General features: G+C 43.4%; 1 protein-coding gene across 1 annotated transcript in view; it reads left to right on the top strand.

The window, feature by feature from the left end:
• INVS (inversin) overlaps nt 1–9,977 on the top strand; it is a gene marked incomplete at its 5' end in the record, with an annotated part of 13,769 nt that extends 3,792 nt beyond the window's left edge. Inside the window, 4 exons of the mRNA XM_010181823.1 lie at nt 324–1,128; nt 5,969–6,201; nt 7,132–7,212; nt 9,862–9,977. Of these exons, the coding sequence (XP_010180125.1) occupies nt 324–1,128; nt 5,969–6,201; nt 7,132–7,212; nt 9,862–9,977 (1,235 nt within the window). The remainder of the gene's footprint in view (nt 1–323; nt 1,129–5,968; nt 6,202–7,131; nt 7,213–9,861) is intronic.
• Nucleotides 9,978–10,505: the final 528 nt, after the last annotated feature.

The following is a 10,505-nucleotide window of genomic DNA, read 5'->3' as shown; positions in this document are numbered from 1 at the left end:
ATTCCTGCGCCACGTGGCGGGCTGGTTTCAGCGGAGCACACCAGTATATTCAGGGAGGTGATGAAGTAGTTTTTTCCCTGTGAACTTTTTCTAGTCTAAACTCAAATATAATGTGAGAGAGAAAAATCATGGCAGAACATGAAGAAGTTTGGGACTGTTCTATTACAGGCAATCCTGTCCTCTTCTGATTCTTCCTGCTTATACTTTCTTTTCATTTGAGTACATCCTAGTGTGCCTCAAAGGTAACTGAGCAAAAAAATCAGAGACATGAACTATGTTTTGCTGGACCAGAGACTGAATGTTGGTTTCTTTTCTGTCTAAAGATTCACCAAGGAAACACCTCAAAAGCAAGGCACGTTGTGTCCATTTCCACTGTGGCAAAGCTAAAGAGAGAACACAAGTTGAAGTGAACCATCAAGTTGCAGCTGCTACAGAAGTGGATGGAGAAAAGCGGAAGGAGCACGGTGTCGAGGCAGCGGGTGCTTGTGCTCGGAGGAGCAGAAGGCACACTTCTGCTTGTAGGACTGCAAGTGCTGGGGAAAAAATAAGAGATCAAAGTCAGCCTTCATCTGGCAACAGGGACCACGGTGAAGGAACGGCTGTGCTCTCCTGCAATGTCACTTGTGCCGGTGGAATCGTGAGAAACTCGAAGCAGTGCGAAGCTGCTTCCAAAAGCAAAAGGCATCAGCAGAAATCCAGAAGTAAGGAGGTAAATGACGAGCGGTGCTCCCCAGCTGGCTCCAGTAGGCCAGGAAGTGCCAAAGCGGTATTTGTAAACACCAAAAACGACAGCGTGCTCGCTGTAGACCAAACGCACAAAGTGGGAAATAATGAGTTAGCAAAAAAGGCCTCCCCTTTATTGTCTGCTGGGACAGAACCTACCAGAACTGTGCCAAGAAACCCAGCAGCATCTTCTGCTCCTGGTGACAGCTTGAACTTGGAAAAAACAGGCGTAATTGGCTCCAGGAATGCGGATGATCAGTCATGTTTTGTCACATGGCAAAGTACAAATGTTGAACTAATCCCTTTGGAGATTCGCATGCAGATTATAGAAAAAGAAAGAAGAAGAAAAGAGCTGTTTCGGAAGAAGAACTACGCTGCTACAGTCATACAGAGGACGTGGAGAAGGTAAGCCTGCTGTTTCAGTAGCCACAGAAGAGTGAGATACAAGTATTTGTAAATTAGATTTGTTGGCAATGTGCTTTATTTGGTCTTTTGCTTGAGGGGTGACCTCATTAATGTTTATGAATTTGTAAAGGGTGAGTCTCAGGAGAATGGAGCCAGGCTCTTCCCAGTGATATCCAGTCACAGGACAAGGGGCAACGGGTGCAAGCTGGAGCATAGGAGGTTCAATCTGAACATGAGGAAAAACTTTTTTACTGTGAGGGTGACAGAGCACTGGACCAGGCTGCCCAGAGAGGTTGTGGAGTCTCCTTCTCTGGAGGTAATCAAACCCTGCCTGGACGCGTTCCTGTGTGACCTGGTCTGGGTGATCCTGCTCTGGCAGGGGGGTTGGACTGGGTGATCTTTCGAGGTCCCTTCCAACTCCTAATAGTCTGTGATTCTGTGATTACTGGTGTTAAATCAGGAATTTAATAATCTTTCACCAAACACATGGAAGTGGATTCCAGCCACCCAGAATCACATGAGAAAGTTCATAAAAAGTGCACGGTAAGTGGTGACTTGTAATAATTGGAGAATTCATTAACCTTCTGTTTCAAGCACTGAAATTTCTTTAGAGAGTGAGGACCAAGATTTGCCTAAGCCTGGAGTTCACTGCTGTCATGGTCATTAGCAAACTTGCACATGTAGGGATACAGGGTTTTTCCTGAGAAGGTTTTTTTTAACCAGATCCTTCACCACCATTTACTGACACACTTGACATTGTGTTCTGACCTGACTTTTATTTAACTGGATAACCAAACCACGAGAGGTTTGGAAGCTTTAGAAGTTCATTGCCAAAATTTGAATATAACTTGAATAACTTGATTGAGCAGGAACCACTGCTGTACAGAAGAAGCTGAGAGGAGAGAGATGTGCCAGTGTTTGCTTTCCACAGCATTATCTGACTTCCATGAATGCATGAGTTACAAGCTCAGAAACACTGTCATTCTTGATGGACGTGCTCCTTAATATTTAATTTCTTATCAAAATTAAAAGGAAGAGTATGGCAGCTCTAAGTGAAGCAGATAATATGTACATAATTCTTATTTATTCTTACTCTATTTTTATGGACGTTTTCTTGTCATAGCTTTCAGTCAAGGAGTAAACACGTGTAGTACTTGTGCAAATTTCCTCACGAGAACTGGGATCTAAAGCCTTGTGTCGAGGTAGCTTACCTAGGTGGAAATCTTTGTGTTCTGTTCAAAGTTTTGACTAGCTACAGATTTTGGATAGATCTTTCTAAACCGTCCACCTGCTGCAACACCAACGGTGTGTTATCTCTGCAGTATACTTACACCGCTTCTGCAACTGTGAGGATTAAAGATTGTGTAAATGACATTTCTTATTTAAAAATTTGCAAAAGAAAAATCAGTATATTTGTTCTGTTTGCAAAACTTTTATAGAACACCACCGAGGATCATAAATGCTTCAAGACTTCAGGAGAGTTTACTTTGGCAGTTCCTCCTCTGTCATTTTGTTATGTCTGTGGACAGTTTGCTGTTAGCAGAGCTCTGATGGAGTTCATAAAGTTTGCAGCAATAATAGTGCATTTATTTCAGCGAATCGCAGAATCACAGAACGTTAGGGACTGGAAGGGACCTCAAAAGATCATCCAGTCCAATCCCCCTGCTGGAGCAGGATCACCTAGATGAGGTTACACAGGAATGTTTTGATGCAGCCCACAGAGCAGTTCACTGGGCAGCGATGCTGAGGTGAGAGCCCTGCACTGTTAGAAAGAGCTGTGCTTCCCTCCTGCACTCCCTCCCCTAGGCCCACTGCTTCTGCTGCCTTTTCTGCTCACGCTTCAAGGTCAATGGGAGCTTCATCGTCTGAGTGTTTTGAAACGGAGATGCTGTGAAATTGGACCGGATTTCCTCCTCCCAATTTCCATGCTATTACCACAGCAGTAATGTTTATTTTTAAAAAGTAGAGTTCTGACTCCTCCTTCGAAGCAGAGCTCGTATGTATCTCAAAAAAGAGAGGTAGTGTGGGTATTTTGGGATCCCAAGTCAGATGGCGGCACCTGCCTGTCAAGAAGTCATGGTCAGCACTTCCAGCTAGCTCACACTAGGCAGCTGTATGTGCTGACTCCTAATATGTCAGCTATTCTGACACTCTCTCTGAAATACTTAATTTCCCATCCACTGTACCCCAAATTACAGTTCTTAAGCAGGTACCTGCTGTGTGGCTGTGGGTCCCTCTCAGTCCTGCGTTTGTCCTTTGGGTCCAGGCTTGCAGTGGTAAATGGCGTGTACTTGTAGACAGCAGTGGAATTATACATTGTTAATGTATATTATTCTACATCAGAAACATCTAGAAGTACATGCTTGAGTTCTGGCATTTCTCTAAATTAGGATTAAATACATTTTTCTCACTCTGCAGATTTTATAGTTGTGGTTTACTGTTTGCAAGTTTATTGAGAGCTCTTGTGAGCTACACCACAATGGCCCTGGTCTACTTAAGCACGTTAAACTTGCCTTTCTCAGGAAAATGTTTCAATTCCCACAGTCCACAAACTTGATGAATGTCGTCCTCCAGAGGGTGCTTTAAGGTGCGTGGCTTGCCAAAGGTTAATTGCTCATCCTGGTCGCTGAGGCTTACAGATCCTGTGTCTGGCTCTGCTCTCATGGGGGACACTGAGGCCTGTGCCGTTCTCCAGGGTGCACAGTGAGTTGACAGAAGCTGGAAATAAGTTGGTTGCTGTCACTCTTGCTCTCAAGAGTGACAAGCTGTGGTTTTTTTTATGTATTATTTCTCTCTGCATACTTTGACCAGCAGTAGTTTTTAAGACTAGAGCTTCAGTAACAACGAGCCTGGATACCACTTGCCAGCTTTGTCATTTGCACATCTAGTCCACGTTTCTTTTTGGTGCGGTAGTTCTGTTGACTAAGCATTGGGTAGCATGAGGTTCAGAGCATCAAACTTGGCCCCATTCTCCTGTTTTCTCACTAGGATGAGAAGGAGCTGTTGCAGGAGAGCTGAATTTAAAAATGGGCACGCGTGCTAAGGATAACTGCCTACGTCTTCCCACTGTCAGAGCCTCTCGGATGCTTTCTGGTTGCTAAAAGCTACCAGCGGTTCTCTAAGAACATGAAATCCCAGCTGGGTGCAAAGGTGCAGTGCCTGTGAAGGGGTCAGTTCAGGTATATGAGGAGGGTGCTGGCAGTGATTACTGAATTCTGAGAGAACAGCTTAATATTTTGTTCTGCTCAAGGATGACACAGTTCCCAATTGCTTTTCCTGCAGCGCTGTCCACATAACCCATCCTTAGCTCACGTTATGTCAGCAAGTCCCTGTCCTTGTGCCCCTGCCTTCACCTTCTCTTCCTCTTGTACCCTGTTGCAAAGTTGTGCGTGCCCTGGTATTTAACAAAACTGTATCTTTTGGTTTTCTCCTTCTGTGTCTGAATAAAGCCCCTGCTCTGGCTTCACACAGTGCTGGGCGCCTTGCAGGCATGACGGACATTTACTGGGAAGGTGCAGTCACTCCCCACTCTTCTTAGGTACTTTAATGAGCTGTGTAACAGCACGTGCCTGAATCCTGGAGCTCCACTACATTGATGTTAAATATGTTTGTCTCGCCTGGCAAATCCCACACTTACTTACTGAAAGTTTAAAGTTATTGGGGCTGTAACTGAGTATATCATCCCCCTTTGGCATTCTGTTGTGCTTTTATGTGCTCATTTTCTAGATACAGCTGCTCTTTTGTTTGAATCATATAGTTCATTGGCTTGTAACTCATATTTAAACAATTTATATCTGGTTGTGTTGTCTTTTGTTTTAATTTAGAACTTGTTGCAGATGGAGCAACAGAACAAAATCACCTTTGTCTCCCTCCCTCCTCATCCCCTCTACTGGGGTGTCCAGGAGAAGCCTTTTTGAGTGCTGGAGGGGATGATGATCCGTGTGTTTTGGCTCATTACCAAACACCTATAATTAATATTTTACAAGTGTTCCTCAGTGTTCATTTGTGACAGGTTTGTACTGGGAAGGTTCGGAGTTAATTGCTAGGCCAGTTATAATAATTGTCTGGTGAGTGTGAAATGCCAATATCTGAGTGAATACTTACTTGTGTCTGATTCAAGAAAATAGAAAGCAAGCAACTGCTTGTAGCTGGTGCCACCAAAGTGGAGAGAAGGATAGAAAATCTGCTGCGGCCACTTGGAATGGGGCAGTGACTGCGCGTAAGGTCAAAGCAGCCGTGGCAAGGTTGGGTTGGGAGATGGGGAGCCCTTGAAGGGAAGGGAAGGGGAAAAAAGCAAGAAGAGATGGAAACAAGGTGAGGGGAGCATCTTCAGAGGAGGGACAGAAAGCAGCTCAGTTTTCTGTAGAGGAAACGTGCAGTTGAACGTGTAAGAGGTGGATTTGGCTCGACTCTTGCACTGATTGACCGAGAATGCAAAGAGCTAAGGCACATGGGGAAATGTGGTGGTACTAAGCTGTGAATACAGTGAAGATGAGAACACACTATTGGTTATACTGTCACATCATAAATACTATTTACAGGTTCTATCTCCTTCAGGTTTTCTGTGTATTACAAAGCTGCTGTTGCAGCACTGTAACTTCTGGTACCTGTGACGCCAACTCTTTACCAGCTGCGTGAAATAACGGATGCGTCCAGAACTGAACCCAGCTCCTGCTTTTTCTTCTGAGCAAACATTTCTCATCCAAATGACTTAGCACATCAGTGGGAGTTGTGTGTTCCCAGTTACTCATGTAATCCACCATGTGAACTGATGCATGGAAAGCACTGAAGTTAAAACAGGTCACCTAAAACAAGCGCTCTTCTCTTTTCTGCTCTCTAGTTACCAGCTCAGACAGGAGTTGTTTCGGCTTCTTCGTGCCAAGCGGCAGTGCAAAGAAGACGAAGACAAATGGAGACAAGAGGCAGCTGCCTTCTTCATTCGGGTTGCTTGGAAGAAACAGCTGAACCATGGCCCTCTGAAGTCAGGTCCTTCATGTAAAAACCTGAAATCTGTAAACAAAACCAGCTCAGCCATAAAAACCAGCAAGCAGTCCATCCTTAAGCAGATATATGGTAACTTTGTTTTCACTATATTTTAAATAGCTACACTTCTGTTTTTATAAGAGTGTTCCCTGTATGTTGAATTCTTTTATACACCCCTATTTGTTAGGGATTTCAGCTATTCATAAAACATAGTCTGAATGCCAGGTCTTCTGGGTAATTGTTTTTCTGTTTCGGGTTAAATAATAAATGCCACTGTGATTTAAAATGGGTGCTTCTGAAGCTGTTTGAGTCACCACACAGCATCATTGCAGCACAGGTCTTGAGCTGCCAAATAATTCTGTGCACATACATCAGTGTGGGGAGAGACCAGAGCAGTTAAGCTGGGGATGCTGGCTGTATCGCTAGCCAGTGACCATCACCTGGGTCATGGCTTACAGTTTAAGCATTGTTTTAAACCTTTTTGGTTTTGTATTGGGGTTTTTTTTTTAGTATTTCTATTTGAAGAATGTGGTCTTGTTCCACATTAATAACTTTAAATTGTTTGAAGCCAGCTGGTCTTTATTGGAAGAGCAAGATCATCTTTTATGGCAACACTGCTTTGCGCTGTGCCTGAATGTGCAGCTGCAAAGAGCTGTGTCTTGAAGAAAGGGCAGAGGAATTGCTTTTAAACCTTGAGTTCCTTTATAGTGGGGATCACTGATAGACTAATCACTTCCATCATGGCTCTGCAGATAGCCAAAACATTAAAAAGTAAATAAAATTAATAATTCCTTCTTTTTTTTATAACAACTGCCAGACAGTTCAGTTGTGGTTGTCACAATTTTCTGTCATACAGAACTTCTCCTGAGTTTCCTCATAACATATGAGAATAGTTTGTAGGGTAAAGTAATGCTGCAACCTAGTTAAGCAGTTTATAGCTATACATATCCATACACACACACACACAAAACTGTACCTTTCTATGAATAAACACAGAGCTGTTCATATTGTTTCTTGAAGGACGTTCTCAAGAAGGCAAAGTGCATCAGCCAGCAAGACCGTCTTCTAAGCTGAAACTTTCTGATGTGCAGCTGGCCTCAGGTAGGACACACGCTCTTTAAGTATACTTTAATATTTATATATACATGAGATTGGTTTTGTCATAGAAAACAAAGAAACAAATCTGCCGAAGAACTGGGATTTCATATCAAAACACGTAACTGCTACCAAAGTCTTGTGATTGCACACTCTTTTTTTCACTACTTTTGGACTTATTCAAGCTCTCTACTTATGGTGAATCACTGACATGAAACCCTGTCTGTATTGGTCTATTAATAGGGAATACCTTAATGCCATGGACTTGCATGGTGCTAACCCAGGTAATGTTCACCTGTGGTTAAAAGCACTTCCAGATGCTCATACTTTGGTTCAGGAGAACAAGTATTTACTACTTGTAAATAGAAGAGAGGGGATTTCTACATGTGCCAAGAATTTACACACCTGTTTGGTAGAAATACATGGTTTAGTGCATAGAGAGAAACCTGAAAAAGCTCATCTGCTGTCTGCCCTTTCTTCTCAGATGGCATAACGGGGTTCTTGCGCTGTGCAGAGCCTCAATTATTTCATATAAATTCACTTACTTGCAGTAAGTTTTAAGGCTCTAAAGAAATTATGCATTTATTTGCTGCAACCGAAATTTCATGGATGGAGCTGGTTATTGGGGCAGTAGGGTTGGCACCATCAGGACTGTCAAACCGTGCAGGCAGCCAGATGGGCCTACACTGTGTAATACAGAGCAGCACTGAAGGACGCAGAATGTGAAAGCATTATCAAAGTCCTTGAAGGCTGGAACTTTCATGCATGTAGCATTATTTGACAGCTAACTTAAAAATGAAGTTAAGAGTACATGGTCATCGCTTCTACTTCTTCTTTACTAAATGCTATTTTTAAGCCTTTTTCAAGTGTATTTATGCACTGACTCGGGGCTGGGAGCTAAGGTGATGTTAGCCCTTCACCACATGAAGGTTTAGCGCCTTACTGGACATTTGGTCTTCATGGTTGTATCAGATACCTGGCCAGAGGCAAGCCCCTGCTGGACAGCAACAAGGCAAATGCTTCAACGAGACAGCAGTTCAGGTAATTTGCAAAGGGAAAGAAAATACATCTTCCAACAAGTAGTTTAACAAGACTCTGACGTCCAAAGGAAGTCTGCCAGTGGACCTGTCCTGGAGGTTGTTCGTGCTGTAGCTGAGTGTGCGCCTCACCAACAGACAGGCTTTTTTTCTTCCACTATTTGAACTGTTTTAATTAGAAAGAGGCCAGAGCGGACAGGTGTTTGATTGCCACTGCTTCATGCAGACATTCATCTCACTTTTTTTAAAAGAGCCTTAGCAAATAAGGCTTCTTTTCGTTTAACTTTTCAGCACAACACATCTCCCTGTCTGCTGAAATAAAAAGGCTTTCTTTTCAGGTTTGAGTGTCCTTTGCTTTCATAACATGGTGACGACTGGGATGGTGATAGGAGCTCTGCCCAGTTCCTTGAGAACACTGCCTACTTTTATTCACCTGCTAGCAGCTCGGGGAACTTTAGCCCTTTCTTAAGGACAATGCCATGTTTTTCATCTGCCTGCCTTTGTGCGTGACAACACTGCGGTTGTTGGATAAGTTCAGAGCTGTCAGTGGTTAATACCAGCTACTCCAGTCCTGACATGGGTCAGCCCAAACCAGTCACTTGGATTGGGCTCCTGCGGAAGGCACAGCTGGGAAGGTGAAGCCTGACCATCAGCCCTAACACTCATAGGCAGTGGGAAAAGCAAGCAGTGACAAATCTGTAACAGGAGCCTGACACCAAACCCCGTTAATTCACTGGCACAAGCGAACCACACACTTCGGAGTGGGACACACAGAGGGAGTGAAAAGGAACGTACAAGTAAGTGAGAGGGCAGAGGATGACGCACAGAAAAGGAGCGCGCAGTGGGACATACAGACAGTGGGTAGGTGCTTCCAAGTATTCTGGCAAATAGGGCCCTTACGATGGTTATGGTTAAAACAACTTGGAACAGAAAGTTGGTCCTTTTTCGTATTTTCTTTTATTTAAATAGATGGCTTTTGTCAATTCAATAAATGGCATTTGAAGAGGCTCTGCAGCAGGTCAGACAGATAAGCCCCTTTTTACTTTCCCTGTGGACATTAAAATGTGTTTACAGAATTGTAAAAAGGAGGAGGTTTTGCAGTCCTTGGCACTAGAAAGGCATCCTCAAGATGGGGTGGTTTCTCCCCCTCAATGAAATGTTCAGATTTGCACTTGGGAGGACCCTGGCTCGCATGGGGTAAAGCAATGAAATGTGTGCATCCAATTTCTGCAAAACTAAGGAAAGGAAAACACAGATATTGCTTGTAGCATATTGCAGTAAACAAAAACATTGAGTAAGTCCAGTCAGCCTGACCCACAACTGAAGAGCAAGGTCTGCTGACGTTCACTTTTGCTTTCTAGTAATCCAGAGAGCACTGGCTTTAGCCCTGGCCCAGCTTCCCCCGCCTTCTAGAAATGACCCTGTACCTAAAGTTACTAAATGCTGCTCTTCAGCAACCAGCCTGGACAACTTCATTTGTTTAGGAGGGTAAGGCTCAAATTAAAAGGAAAAAGCCATGTTCTTTTCCTCACAGACTCCTTGGTTGTGGATCCAGTGTAGATCAAACTTCTTTTTAACCGCTGGAGTTACTCACCAAAACCATTTTCTTCTTTTCCAGTAAACAACCTACAGTGCGTTAATTTGCTGGAGAACATGGGAAAATCAAAGCAATTTTCGTACAACATGAGACCAACCACTGCTGCAAAGTCAAAAAACACGGGAGTCAAGCACTAAGCAGAACTGAACGTCTGGAACGTAAAGACCACATTCCAGTACAACTCTTCTCTTTCTTGCTGTACAAGCCATCTACAACATGTTAAACCTGAGCACATTTGCAATTTGGTATTATCTCAGCCTTCCTCGCCGAGCAGCCTTCTAAGGAGCTGGACTTTATTTTGTGTACAAATTAGTTTTTAAACGCAACTGTTAATTTATTTACTGACAGGATGAAACCCGCATTGCATTTGGAAACAGAAAAGGAGGTGCTAAGCCCAGCATCACAACCGAGTTGTAGGGGCTCCCAAAGTTTTCCGCTGTCAAAAGCAGGAATTTGGAATCTGTTCATCAAAGGCAGTTTCAGAGGAGAAAGAAATGGTACTAAAGATGTAGCGACTGCAGAAGCCTGCTGTTTGGTTTCACCACAAGTTATTTCAGTGTATTTCAAAATCTAAAAAATAATGTAAAAACAGCCTTCGTGCTCCATTCTGTACTGCAGAAACAGTTGTTTCTCAGCTGGCTACGGATTTGGAAGGAAAAGCAGAA

Source organism: Mesitornis unicolor, unplaced genomic scaffold (genome assembly GCF_000695765.1).
Source record: "Mesitornis unicolor isolate BGI_N332 unplaced genomic scaffold, ASM69576v1 scaffold13283, whole genome shotgun sequence".
NCBI classification, from domain to species: domain Eukaryota; kingdom Metazoa; phylum Chordata; class Aves; order Mesitornithiformes; family Mesitornithidae; genus Mesitornis; species Mesitornis unicolor.
The sequence above is the reverse complement of the archived record's forward strand: the minus strand, read 5'-3'. Positions and strand labels throughout refer to the sequence as shown.